General features: G+C 38.9%; 1 protein-coding gene across 10 annotated transcripts in view; it reads left to right on the plus strand.

Annotated features, from left to right (window-relative positions):
- Positions 1-14,686, plus strand: part of MED12L (mediator complex subunit 12L) — a 322,241-nt gene that overhangs the window by 299,910 nt on the left and 7,645 nt on the right. For 9 of the 10 annotated variants that reach the window (XM_081064322.1, XM_081064329.1, XM_081064331.1 and 6 more), the window contains 2 exons: positions 986-1,142; positions 3,908-4,003. In XM_081064322.1, coding sequence (XP_080920448.1) covers positions 986-1,142; positions 3,908-4,003 — 253 coding nt within the window. The remainder of the gene's footprint in view (positions 1-985; positions 1,143-3,907; positions 4,004-14,686) is intronic. The other variant, XM_081064328.1, reaches the window with a different exon arrangement.

Here is a 14,686-nt window from a genome sequence, read left to right on the forward strand (position 1 = left end):
ACATTTCACCTCTGTTCCACTGTTGGATGGCATCGATTTAGAAGAATTAAGTTTCCTGCAAAATTTTGTACTACAGTAGATAGCAGAGCAGCTTGGCTTCGGGTGTTATCAATGGCTGCACGTCCAGCGCCACCTAATCACTGTTGGGAAAGTTGGCAGGCCTGATGGCAGCACGTTTGGGAAAATAAATGAGGAAAATGTGTGTTATACTGGGGCTGCCAAAAAAATGCATACAAGTGGACACTTTGGTCAACGTTGCTCAAGCAGTAGTTCGCCGTAATCAGAAGTGTCTGGACGCTGATGGTAACCACTTTGAGCACCTCTTGTCATTGCAGAAGTCAAACGTGACTTGTATTCATCTTTTGTTATCAGTATATATCGAGTATTACAATCTTAATAGTCCTTTTTCCTTTCTTAAAAATGTGTATATACATTTTTTGGCACTTCCTGTATTTATTATTTTTTCTAATAAATGGCAGCATAGCATATTACCTAAACACTTGAACTGTAGAGCCCCAAAGTTGTGGATTGAAATGCCCCCCGTGCCATTTGCTGTCTCAATAACTTTGGGAAGTTATTTCTCTAGCTCTCTGTTCTCATTTTTAAAGTGGGGATAGCAGAGCTGCTGACACGTAAGGGCTGCTGTGGAGAGTTAATGAAACAACATGCCTCAGACGGTCAGACAGTGACTACACCAGAGTAAACGCTCCATTTATGTCGCTTGTTGGTACATTTTTTAGAAAGTAATTTATACGTGATTGCCGTTCTACTTTAAGTAGTAAGCATGGTTGTTGTCCTTTTTCAAGTGATCTTATCCATCCCTGGGAATCGAGATGATCTTAACCACCGGCCTTTATTGCATTCACATTGTACAAGAAATTACTGAACACAGTCGTTTCTCTGAAGGTGTGTGATGTGTCAGTGGCACTGATTAAAAATGTGACGGTCACCCTGGCCTGAAACAAGCTGTGTGATTCCTCCCTAGACTGAACCATCAATCCCTCCAGCAGAGCCCGCTGATGGGCGCAGGAATGGATGCTGTGCTCACCTCAGCACACCCAAACCTTCCCTCGGGGCCCCTGCCACAGGACCCGATGAGACCGCGACAGCCACAGGTGCGACAGCAGCAGAGGCTCCTCCAGGTATGGGGCTGGGAGGCGAGGGCAGTGCATGGTCGGTACTTGGCAGTCCTGAGAAATGACAGGCCCTTTAGACTTTAATTGCCAAGTTCCAAGGAATCCTGGGTACTTGACACTAGAAGCTCCAACTTGGCAAGGGTCTTCCTTTCTCTGGGTTCTACCAGGTCACAGGCAGGAGAGTGCATTTTCCAGACATCCTTCCCCTTTCACCAAGGTTCAAGAGGGTCGCTGCATGCGTTGATTTTAACAGTATAAGCCTCAGCTTACCCACTCATTATTTAACTAGAGGCCATGCAATTTGACTGCAAAATTTCTTATATGTGTTTAAAAAAAAAAAAAAAAGCTGTCTGGAGCTTTTATCAGGTTTTTAGATGGATCTTGAATCCAAAAAAGTTTCTGTAATACCTCTGGTTCGATTAGGCTGTGAACCTGGCATTACACAGGTAGGATATTTGAAAGGGATATTTAGTCTTGACTCTGTTCGAATCCAGAGAGCTGTCATTCAATGATGTGATAGAAATATTTGAGTCTTGTGGATAAAGGGTTTTTCCTTCCCTTGACACATTGTTGCTTGTACCTTCCTCATCTAAAAAATATAGGCTATTATATTTACCTATTCCATGTGTCTTCGTTATTCGCAAGCTTGTTCTATGTTATTGGATTGGAGATGGCCTGAGGGGTCTGTACAGTGGACTCAGCGATCCAACTTGAGATGTCCTGTCACTTTATGTATTGCTAAGAAAGAAAAAACACCAAAAGGGGGCGTCTAGTAGAGCAGGGGTACCCAACGGCTATTCTGTTGGTGTGAGGTCAATGAGTAATACATCTGCCATGTAGAAAGGGTCAGCAAAGGAACTTGCATGTCTTCACCATGACACTGGGTGGAGGGAAGCAAAAATATCTCCGCTGAGAATATAAACCACAAGCTAAAGTGGGTTTCAGGTCTGAATTTAGTGTGATCCAAAAAATTCTGGTTGGTCACATCCCCAGGGGACAGACAAGAGCCAACACGGATCCTCTAGAACTAGGCTTCCTAATTAGAAGATGCCATTAGTTGTGAGATGCCATTAGTTGCATCCCAATTTTTACCTATTAAAATGTGAAAGAAGTCGTATCACAAAATTAATAACACAAGGTTTGGGGGGGAGTATGGCCTATCAATCTCCAGCCCACTCATTGTATAGATGTTATTTAGCTCCAACATGGTAAAAACTCTAATTCTCATAAATAAAATGGAAATAATTATAGTACCTACCCCCAAAGTGTATAGTGAGAATTAAATAAGAATGTGCAAGTAAAGTCCTCATTTGTTAATATTACTATTAAGATAACCATAAATATGACTATTAATACTCATGTGATATTTTCTTAAAATAATTTTTTTCCAAGTTCTAAGAATATGTTTCAGAACTTTTTAGACTGATATTTACATTTTGCTCTGTTTTAAAACTTCACATTTTCAAATCACTGTGGAAAGTTATTACATTCTTTGTTTATTTACTGCTTTCTGTCTTACATTGGTGTTCTTTAAGGCTGCAAATTTTTAAAATCTTTTTTATTGGTTAATATGTACTTTTTAACACCAATTAACATAACATGTCCTTCTGATATTTTTTTCGTTACCAACACATTCCCTGTAGATAAAGAAAAGTGATTTGTCTTTGCATCAGGATTATACTTATTCCTTTTTTTGTTCCATAGAGGAACAAATTAATATTTATGAAGTTGGGTTCATTTTTCTTGGCAGAGTTCACAGAATGCCAAATGGAGAATTGGCTCCATATTGTAATCACCGTGTTTCTAGACGAACTTGCGTTGTTCACGTTGGAAGTGACCCTGCCAGGATCTCTGCTTGGATTTCAGTTCTGGAATGAGCATTGTCACTTACTGAGAAATGCCATGTGGCAATAGATATTACCTTGCCCTAACGAGACAAATACATTGGGGGATAGTATTCAAACCAAGTTGGAAAAAGCAAAAGATGAAAAAAAGTTGGATGCTGTCATCATCAAGATGAAGTGTTTGGGTAGAGGAAACTTTAAAGGTCATTGAGACAAACCACCTATTAATATTTTCCTCTGTGCTCTCTGTTCCTTCTGTGACTTGGAAGTGTTTTCCAACAGTTATGTATTTGAGACAACTTTGTCACAGACACGATGTTTGATTTTATGCTGGTCATTTATGTCATAATTTCCCACATCTACAATTTCCTTTAAAAAATATTTAATCTTTAAGAGTTCTTCAAAAACAACTCTTCCTACCTGCTCTCCTCCTCCTCCATCTTCATTTTCATCTTCCTCTTCCTCCATCTTCATTTTCATCTTCATCTTCCTTAAAAGAAAATAAAACTAATCTCTGAGTTCCTCCATGTGTCATAGAAATGAAAAGATAACTATGAAGCAGTCTTTGTCTAACCTGGTAGTAGAAGGTAGGATAAAGTACGTGGAAGGACAAATGACATAAGAGGAGTTAAAACAGTAAGTACAGACTATGTCCCTGGACAGCATAGGACGGCATAGATGGTGAAGGCCATGACTACTGACGGAAGTGATCCTTAGGGTCGGAGTGGTCCAAGAAGGCTTCATGGAGGAGCAGAGTTAGGTCTTGCCCTTGAAAGATGAACAGTTTGACAAGGCAAAGATGGAGGCAGCAGGTGTATGTTATTTTTGTTGCCACAAAATAATTAAATAAAAGGTGTATGGGGAGAGACGATCGGAATGATATTAACTCCTTGTGTTTAAGGTCTAATCCTTTTTCTTTCTTTCTAGATGCAACAGCCCTCACAGCCCCCTCAGCCCCAGCCGCCCTCGCAGCCCCAGGGTCAGACTCTTAGTCTCCAAGCGATGCAGCCCCAGCAGCCTTTGGTAAGCCCTGGTGCTCTGGAATCAAAGAAGTGGGCATTTTCTTTAACGTCTGGTTGCATTTTTCATGTCACACACATTGTTAAAAATTAAAGCAGCCTAAATATACCCTAGCAGTTTTCCCTAGAACTTTATCAGAATAGGACTGTATCGGTATATTTGTTTTCATAGAAAGGTACAAATAAATATTTGGAGTTCAGTAGGTGTTACCATTTTTCCTCATCATATTTTTCCAGACATCTCTATGGACTGAAATATTTCTATGTAGATACTAAGATTTTTTTCTAAACGATGTTAAAGTGATAATTTACTATATATCTACCTTTAGAAGATTATTGATTTTGAATTTTTACTATCATCTAAATAAAGCCTGAGAGTGCTTTCTAAAATATTATCTTTACTGACGTAAAAGAAACACCAATTCCAGCCAGTTAGCATTTGCTGCCAGAAACTTCATGTAATTCATAACTGTAGAGGTTACTTCTCTAACTTTGTAAATCAAATTTTGAAATGGTAAATGTATAGCATCAGTCAACATTTTGCAAGCCTCAGTAATTTACAACAGCCTTTACTTCCACAGGTGCCATATCCCTGCTTTTTTATTTACTTACTGTTTTTTTTTTGATTGCCTCTTTTTTCTATTTACTTAAATAAACGCATTTGAGAAAGGAACATATCCCTACCATCCATGGTCACATTACTTGCTACCTATTGGAAATATCTATAAAAATACATATTTACTCTGAAGGTAACTCTGCAACATGAGTTGTGTGCGTGAGTACAACCCGAGATGAGCTGGCTGCTGCACGTGTCTTCCACTTTAGGAAACCCCGGGTTTAGTCTCTTTTTCAGGACAGGGTTTCACAACTGGTAGTAGAGGCGGAACAACATGGCCAGGGTTGTAGGACCTTGGGAATCAGAGTAGCGGTCCTTGGTAAGGACTGAGAATGCCCAAACAGGACTGCATGGGACCATGGTCAACCAGGGTAAGACATCCGAAGTACATTTGACTGGCGTCCTCCTTGGCCAGTTTCTTCTCTGTTTTTAAGGAAATTCTTCTGTATCATAGATCTAGGTTTTTTAAGCTTTGATATATATATTTTTAACGTGTCTCTGACATTTATTGCAAGCCACCTTCAGAATTCTTTTCAAGTAGAGGCAGTATATAAACATTCACAGACTGTCTACTTTATCATCAGTGGTGTATTAGCAGGAATTGGCTGACTTCCTTACAAATGTAGAAGGGAATCCTTCGGATGGAATACTGCTGGCTGACTCTAACATCTCTCCTAAGAACAGGATATAACTTTTTATTTTGATATCATTTCAAACTAACAGAAGAGTTGCAAGAATAATACAAAGAATTGCCATAAATGCTTCACCTAGATTCACTACTTATTAACATTTGTCACATTTACTTTATTATTCTACACGCACACAACTTTTTTTTCCTGATCTGTACACTTGAGTAAGTTGCAGGCTCATGCCCCCTCACTCCAAATATTTCAGTATGTTTTTTCAAGAATAGGATATTTTCTTATAGAAACTTGGTACAATTATTAAAATCGTGAGATTGGTAACATTAATGGAATACGACAATCTATATACATCTTTTGCAAATTGTACCAATTACGTCGATAATGTCCTTTTTTGCAAGTTTTTTTCTGCTCTAGCATCACACTTTGCATTGAGCTTTCACGTATGTTACTCACCGTTAATCTTGAAAAATTCTGCAGCCTTTTTTTTTCCTTTGGTCTTCATGACATTGACATTTTTGAGGGTGTAGAATTTTGTAAAATATTACTCAGTTTGATTTGTCTGATGTTTCTTCATGATTAGATTCAGATTATGCATTTTTTGGCAGGAATATTGCAGAGGTGACACCTTTTTCAGTGTATTACATTAGGATATACATTATTGGTGATATTACTTTAATCTCTTTGTTTGGGTGACCTGATAGATTTTCTAACTGTAAAGTTCCTGACTTTCCTTTTGTAATTAATAATTCATGGGGATGTTTGATATAATCTAATTGTACTCATCAGATTTCACCCACTAGTGTTAGCATATATTAAATTACTCTTGCCTAAATCCATTTTTAATATGATAGGGGAAAAGTGATGATTTGCTATTACTTTCTCTGCATTTAACAGTTGGTATTCTTTTTTATGAAATAGCTTTCCCTTTTTCTTTATTTATCTATGTGTGTCTCCCTAAACTGTGCTTTAAATATGAAGCCTAACATTTGATTCTTTGAATTTAAAATGTACAGCTATGGAGAAGACTTCAACTTCTTCCTCCAACGTTCCCCAGTGTTCTGAAGTTGTGTCTGACTTCAATGAGATGAAATTTGGCAGTGTAATAATTCACTTTCCCTAGGAATAGTAGTATATGAGGCACTAAAAAAGCTTAAAGTAGCCCTACTCTTTTGTTTCTGTACACAACAAAACATTCTGGTGGTATTTTGACAGAAAGCCAAGAAATAGAAACGATGTCATGTTGACTGTTTGGAATATTTGATGGTGACCTGGCAAATCCTTAGCCTTTTTTTCTTTCTAATTTAAAACAAAGACTTTTTATGCTGTAATGCTCATGTTAGCGACACAGATTATTTCAGAAACTGGGGGAAATAACCGTAATATAATTATGCCTTTTATATTATACCTATAATTATACCTTTTTAGAGATTTAATGCAAATTCATAAATGAGCACTCAAGTAAGGAGCCCATTAATTTCAGAAATATAATTTCTTTGGCTAGCTATTGCTAATAAGGAAGTGGTTACATAATACCTACTTTAACAACAAAAAATTAAATGTAGGACTGCTTTTATTACTTTTGAGTATATAACAGTATGGTATTGTGCATTTTTAGCTTTTTTTAACATTTAAGTCATTGTGTAAATATATATCTTACATATGAAATATGCACATATATGTGGCTTACAAATAAAATCTATTATTCATTTAACCTATATATTTAAGTTTATTTATATTTCAGCTATGTATTTTTTATGTATTTAAAATCTATTTAATCACACAGATGTATAACTACCATCCTAAGACTATGTGAGTTCTTCTTTTTAAAAAATGTTGACTTTAATTTGTAGGCACACATCCTTATAAAATAGTTAATCATTTTAACCAAGAACTTGAATTGGATTGATATCTATAATTAAGCAGACATTAATAGTGTCTTCTTTAGTCTTTCTCTTTGGCCTTTCATCCACCTATTGTTAAACATTAGTTGGTTTATAATGTAATATGTGGGATAAATATAAAATATTAAGGGTATAAAATCAGTTGTTTTAAAGAATCATGTCACATAAACACAGATAAATATTAATATCAAGTGCCTAAAATGAAATCGTTATTTTGGGTAGCATTAAAAAAAAATTTTTGAATCTATCATAGAGTTAAATTTATAGGGCTGGGACAGGATTTGTCTTCAAATTTCTTAATTATAATTTGAAGCCGAGGATCAGCTTATGCTGAATTGAGAGGAGACTCTATCCTCATGTTCCACCAAAATTAAAATATTTCTAATATAAGGGAATTTAATATCTTTCTACTTATCTAGCAGTTCCATAAATATTTAATAAATTTATTATGTGTGAAGAATATATGTCAAATTTATACAGTTTTAACTTCTAAGGCATACTGAAGCTTTTTAATGCACTAGGTTGTATTTCAACTCATTAGTGATCTTGGTGGTCAGTGATCTTGGTTTTTACATGATTGTTCATGATTGTGATTAGTTTTTTCTAAGCATACTTTTATTTAGCATATTTGTTTACATATGCTTTTAACTTTAATATAGTTACTATAGTCCACCTTTATAATTTTCAATAGCTGTGAAACCAGTCCATTATATTGTTCTGCTATTTGCTTAGTCATGCCACCTATTGTTGTACATTTAGATTGTTTCCAATTTCAAAAATAATACTTATAGGGATATTTCGATATATGTTCTATTTTTCTGTTTGTTTGTTTTTTAATTTTTATTAGGGAATGTTGGGGAATAGTGTGTTTCTCCACGGCCCATCAGCTCCAAGTCAAGTCATGGTCCTTCAGTCTAGTTGTGGAGGGCACAGCTCAGCTCCAAGTCCTGTCACCATTTTTCAATCTTAGTTGCAGGGGGCTCAGCCCACCATCCCATGCAAGAATTGAATCAGCAACCTTGTAGTTGAGAGCTCCTGCTCTAACCAACTGAGACATCCAGCCACCCCTCTGGCAGCTCAGCGGCTGCTCGTTGTCTTCAATCTAGTTTTATGGAGGGTGCAGCTCACTGGCCCATGTGGGAATCGAACCAGCAACCCTATTGCTCAGAGCTCCCGCTCTAACCAACTGAGCCCTCCGGCCGCCCCTATTCTTCTGTTTCTGGTCTTCTCACAATAAAAGAAAACAGAAGTATATGAAAAAGTTATCTCTAATTGTGTATCGTTAGAACAGCAAAAGCACAAAGCCTCAGCAATATTAAGAAAGCATTTATATTTCTTTTTATCTTTTGGTATTGTTCCTTTTCTTATTAGTTCCACTAAGATTTATTATATGCCTTATAAACATATTCATGAGTTTTGTTATAAACATCTCCATCAGATCTAGTTCTTGTGCCTGGCCAGTGTGCTTCTTCGTTCTTTGTTTCTTTCCTTGCTGGAGACAGAGCAGTAAGCTGGCTGTTGAAGAGAAGCCAGCTCTGACTCATTCAGGGCGCTGATTCGTGCAGTCTTGGGAGAAGTGGCAGTGGTAACACGACACGCCCCTCCCCCCATGACTTCCTCCCACTATCTGGTGACAGTCACACTTGCGTTTACCCAGTGCTTACTCAGTACGTACAGTGGAGGCCCGCTCTCTGCCGGAGGTTGTGGCGCCCTCTGCTGCTGTGAGAAGCGTGCTCCCTGCTGCCAGGTGGCTTAGAACAGCCCTAGAAATGGGAAATAGTAAAAGAGCTGCAGAGGGTGTATTGGTTTGCTAAGGTTGCTCTAACAAAGTACCACCCACTGGGTGGCTTATGCAGCGGAAATGCGTTTATTTCTCACTGTTCTGGAGGGTAGAGCTCCAAGATCCAGGTGTCAGCAGAGTTACTCGTGCGAAGGGCTGTGAGAGAGAAATCGGTTCAGCTTTCCCCGAGCTTCTGGTGATTTGCTGGCAACCTTTTGCATTCCTGGGCCCACAGAAACATCACCGCGATCTCTGCCTTTGTCTTCTCACGAAAATTGTGCTCAAATTTCCCTTTTTCACGAGGCCACGAGTCCTACCTAATGACCTCAGGTCCTGCCCTAAGGACCATTTTAGCTTGATCATCTCTGTAAAGACCCCCATCTCCAAATAAGGTGACATTCTGAGGTGCTGAGGGTTAGGACCTCACCATATCTTTTGTGGGGAACATAATTCAACCCATAACAGAGGTCAAGAAGAGTATGAGAAATTTAGGAAGGCTTGATGGGGGAGGATGAATGCAGGGACCTCTAAAGGCAGTATTAGGGCTTGACGCACTGCTTTGTGACTGTTCCCTTGTCTGTCTGTTCCCTTCTTGACAAGAGCAGCTGAGACATGTGGGACAGTGATCATCAGCACCCATGCAGGCAGGTTGGTCACTGCCATCAAAAGTGTCTCCTTAGCAGTTAAAACTAACTGAGGACAGAAATGGGTGCTTTTTCCACAAGTGTCATCAGAAAACAGCTTTTCTGTGAAAAGAGCAAGAAAGTGTAAGAAAAGCGTGTGTAATTAACCAATTAAATCTGGTGTTGGCTTAATATCAATGCCTGTTTGTCATTTGCTTACTTAAGTCACTTTTCTGTGAAAGAAGAGCATCTGGAAAGCAAGACTAGGTGCCCTCGCTGGAAAATTATATTTGGCCTCTCTTGTTTGGGCCTAAATATAGTTCTTAACTTGAAAGCTACTTTTAAAGCTTATGAGCTGTGATGATTAAATTAACTCTTAGCTAAATATGTTAAACGGGCCATGATTTTCTTTAAAGCTGGTTCAAGCTTTTTAGAAAACGATGTTTACCCCATCCTGCTGTGTCATTTCTTTTCATCTTAAACTCTGGGGTGCCCTAGTTGTGTGACCGGGAAAACACGGTAACAGCTTTATAATGTTGGCTTTTTAAATTGACTCATCCTTTTGTCAGTATCACATTGAATAAATGCATGCCTTATATGCATAGTAGCACAAATAGTTACTTAAACAACTGCATTAACTTTTAGTCAAGGATCATATGTGAAACTGTCATATACTCTCAAAACATTCTTTTGTTCCATTCAGAGTAACTGAGAAGTGTTTCAGAATGCCTCTGGAATGTAGAAGTAGCCAGATGACATATTATTCTCCTTTTCAAAGGAAAGAAATGAGGTTCAGAGAAATTTATTGAGCCCTGTTTCCTTTCTTTGCATGAATTTGGATTCTTTTTTTCTTTTCAAAGGGAAAGGAGATGTCACATTTATAAAAGGAAATTGGAGAAGATATTTTCGGGAGATTTCTGTTAACAGGACAGATACATTTGATATATTTTTTTTTTCCAATAAAAAAACTGCTGGTGTGCGGATCGAAAGAAAATTAGCGCATGCAAGTTGCTAGTTACCTTGTGAGTAAACGCACACTGAATACCGTGACATCCATTGGCTGCCGGTCCTCTCTGAGACTGCCGCCTGCCGGTGTGTTTCTACCCAGATGCTCAGTGGAGGGGCCTCTGCAATGCTGCTGTCTGCTCCGCTGAACTGGTAGCCTGAAGGGCCGTGTCGTGCTCATCAGAGCCTGAAACTGGCCGTGGACTCTGACAATGGCCAGTGCAGGTTTGAAATAAATGTTGCCTTGGTGCTTTGTCCCTTTGCTCACCAATAGTATGGTACCAGTAGTTTTTTTGCTCTCGTGAGAACCTCACAGCTGTCAGAAGGCAAGAACAGTATTTTATTCCCTATTGTGAACCCAGGAAAGTGCCTGGATCTGGATACATGTTGTTGAATGATTTGTTGAATGTCATAGCAGTAAAGGAAAAACGCCACACATTATCCATAAATAAAGAAAGGCATAGTTCAGGGAAGAAAGGAGAACTGACTCTGGACGGTGAACACCCAATGTGATACATAGGTGATGTGTTACAGAATTGTACACTTGAAACCTATAGAATTTTCCTAACCATTGTCACCCCACTAAATTTAATTTTAAAAAAAGAAGGCCAGTCGTCTGAACGAGCTTGGTCCATCAGCCCTCCTTATGGTCGTGCCAAGTCAGTGTCTGCTTCTGCTCCAAAAGGATGAGCCCAAAGTCAGCTTTTCTGAGACAAAGAAAGAGTCCATGGCATGTATTTAACTAGAAATTACTCGTTAGTAATGCATTTTTCCCTTAGTAATGATTGAGCAGAAAAATGTAATGTTCTTGAAAAAAATGTGTGTTGTCAAAATAGACACTTAGGGGTCAGTCAGAATATATCAAGATACATTTTCATGTATGTTTTTTAGTTCAGCAGAGAACGTGTTGACTGGCGAGTGGCCATGCCTTGTTGGCCTATGACACCTGACACTGGAGACTCTGTGCTTTGTCTTGTGGTTGCAGCAGGAGCCCGGCACAGCTCCTGCTCCAAGGAGGTCAAAATCCAGAATGCTTGAGAGAGAAGCAATTGGCCGGTTACACCATGTTTTGTAATAAGGCTACAAGAGCAGTGATTCACTCGCCGGACAGCGTAGGTGACAGCTTGAGCTGATTTTTGAAGGCTCGGTCGTTTTTAGGAGGGTGCAAGGCAGGATGGAAGAGGAGGAAGGGTATTCCAGGAGAAGGATTAACATCTGCAGAGGCACAGAGGTGAGAGAAGCCATGATCATTTCTTGAATGGATAGAGTCCAGAAAAATCTTTCTGTCTTCATTTAAGCAGGAAAACATTTAACATTTAAACATACCCAGATTGTGACTTTTAGGACCTCTAGGAAACCTCAATTGACCTATTTATTGACCTGTTTTGGAAAGAGAAAAGTTCCAACTCATTTCAGGGATGATTCCAAAATCTAGCCAAGCATCGGACCACCTAGGGAACCATTTAAAAGTACAGATTTTCAGCTTATTTGCCCCAGAAATTCTAAGTAAGTTTGGGGAGGAGCATGGGAAGATGACTTTAAATTTCTCCTGGTGGTTTTATGCTTTCTCAGCCATCCAGGGTTCCAGCTTGTTTTTTGCAGGAGGGAGGAATTCAGTGACTTGATTTGAAATGCTCAGCAGTGAGATTGGGGGGGCGGGGGGGCGAGGGGGGTTGTAGGGTTCCAGGGCCCTGGGACTTGCACATGTGGTCTCTTGCCTGCTCATATCCATATACCAATTAAAGCAAGTTAAAATTAGTATCAGGTGGCCTTGACAGAAACAGATACGGTAAAACACGACAACTAAGAAGACTAGGCCAGCCGAAGGAAGCTGGTCCCAAATTTCTTGGCCTCAGAACCCCTTCACATTGAAAACTTGTGGACCCAACGAGCTTATGCGTGTCTATCAGTATTTACTGTATTAGAAATTAAATGTTAACAATATTTATTTGTTAATTCTAAACAACTCATTACATATGAACAGAAATAGCTTTTTTATCAAAAGCAGGCATATATTTCAAAATAAAAAATTACTGAGAAGAATGACATTGTTTTGCGTGTTTTGAAAATTTCCCTGATGTCCGAGTTAAAAAGACATTCAGTTTGTTGCAATATCACATATGATGTAGCCTCTGAAAAACTGCATTGTACCCTCATGAGAAAATTGAGGATAAAAAAACAAATTTCTTAGGATATTATGAAAATGGTTTTGACCTTGTAAATACTCCCAATAGAGTCTTGGGATCCCCCCAACGGCTTTAATCTCTTGAGGCCACCCAGCAGACCACCTGCCACTCCCTAACATACATATACACCCATAAATACGTGCGCGCGTACTCGCTAACTTTCCAGGTAACTAGTTATTGCCTTGGCTCTTCAAAATAGAGAAACTGGGGAGATGACTAGTGTTTCAGTCTATGAATTACTTTATGTGAAGCTGACTTTAAATGAACATAAAGAAGGTAGCTAAGTGTGTGTTGAATGAACAAATGTTATATTTATGCACTGTGTACCTTAATCAGCTGATAAGTTAAGCTTAGTTAGACATATTTGCAGTCAGCCATTTAGAAGTTGTGATTATTTCCAAATAAATTAATATTTGAAAGCTAATACTTCCAATTAAGGCTAGTACTGGATTGTGGCTAAGAGCATGAGCTCTGGACCCAGAAAGCTTAGTCGGAATTCCAGCCCCAATACTTCCTGACAGGGATCATGGACAAGTGACTAACCCCTCAGAGCCTAAGTCTCCTCAATATATAAAGGGACAATAATAGCATTAAAAGTTCACAATTCCAAAATACAGACACCTGTAAAAACAGAAATTTTATTTATCACTCATTGAACAGCTAAACCTGACTTGAATTCATTTGGTAGCAAAAGCTGACGTGAACAGACGTAAAGCTCTTTTTATTTGTTTTACCTGATATGACTATTCCTGTTTTACTTCAGAAACGTAAGCTGTTTGTGTATGGAGCACTGTCCTAGACCTTGCTTGGTCTGTATATTATGACTGTTTCATAATAAATCATACATGTATCGAATCCCAAACCACATCTGCCCCAGGACTCTCTGTATGAGAGACTGAGGATGGGTATTACCACGTCAGGATTTAATGGGCTAACAGTGTCAGAACACTGCCTAGCATAATAGAACCATATTAGCTTTCTTAAATAAACAGGATGTTTCCAAATCAGCATAGAAAACACTGACTAGAAAAACCACTTCATATTTTACAAACATTTTCACATCAGTGAAAAGTGGATTTTTGTTTTCTTTTCCCCTCTTTATTTGGGCAATAAGGAATGGCAAGCTGCCATTGTTCTTCTTTGTATCAGGGGAAATAGTGACCTTGGTAGATGTGTACCTTTCTTGTGATTAGGAAGGTTTGGAAATTGAAGGCACTTCAGAGTTAGTCATTCTGTTCATGTTTCCTGAGCACCTACTGTGTGTCTGGCACTGCTGGATAGTAGGGATACATTAATAGACAAGCCCAAGTCTTTATCCTTAAGTCACTCATGTCTAATGGAAGACACTTGAGCCACGTGTCATGCCACATATTCAACTTAAAAAGAACCCAGTAATGCCCTGTAATTAGGGTTGCTAGATAAAATACAGGACCCCAATTCATTTGCGTTTCAGGTAAACAGTGAATAACTGTGGAATTATGTCCCAAATATTACTTGGGACATACTGAGAACCAAACAAATTTGTTGTTTATCTGAAATTGACATTTAACTAGGTGTTGCATATTTTCATCTACTAAATCTGGCAGTCCTGGGCTATTTTTGGTGACACTGGCAAGCTCTGAGGAGGAAATATGTTTCACTCCTACTGGGTAATTGTTTTTTTGTTTTTTTTTAAGAGACTACTTACAGAGATATGGACAGGGATAAGGTACACTAACTGGGGCTGATGAAACGCCTGGGGCTGGGAGCAGTAACTACTGCTGGAGCCTGTGGGGCAAGAAGAGGGAGAGGAAAGGAGAGGGCCGCTGGCAGGAGCTGTGGCCCTCCCAGAGAAATGCGTTCCACCAGCAGACACCCATTATGAAGGAAATTGGCAAAAACCAAAGCTTTGTCTCCTGCCCTGGGAGTGCCCCCTCCCACCTACAAGTCGGA

This window comes from Rhinolophus hipposideros, assembly GCF_964194185.1.
Source record: "Rhinolophus hipposideros genome assembly, chromosome: 2".
Lineage (NCBI taxonomy): Eukaryota > Metazoa > Chordata > Mammalia > Chiroptera > Rhinolophidae > Rhinolophus > Rhinolophus hipposideros.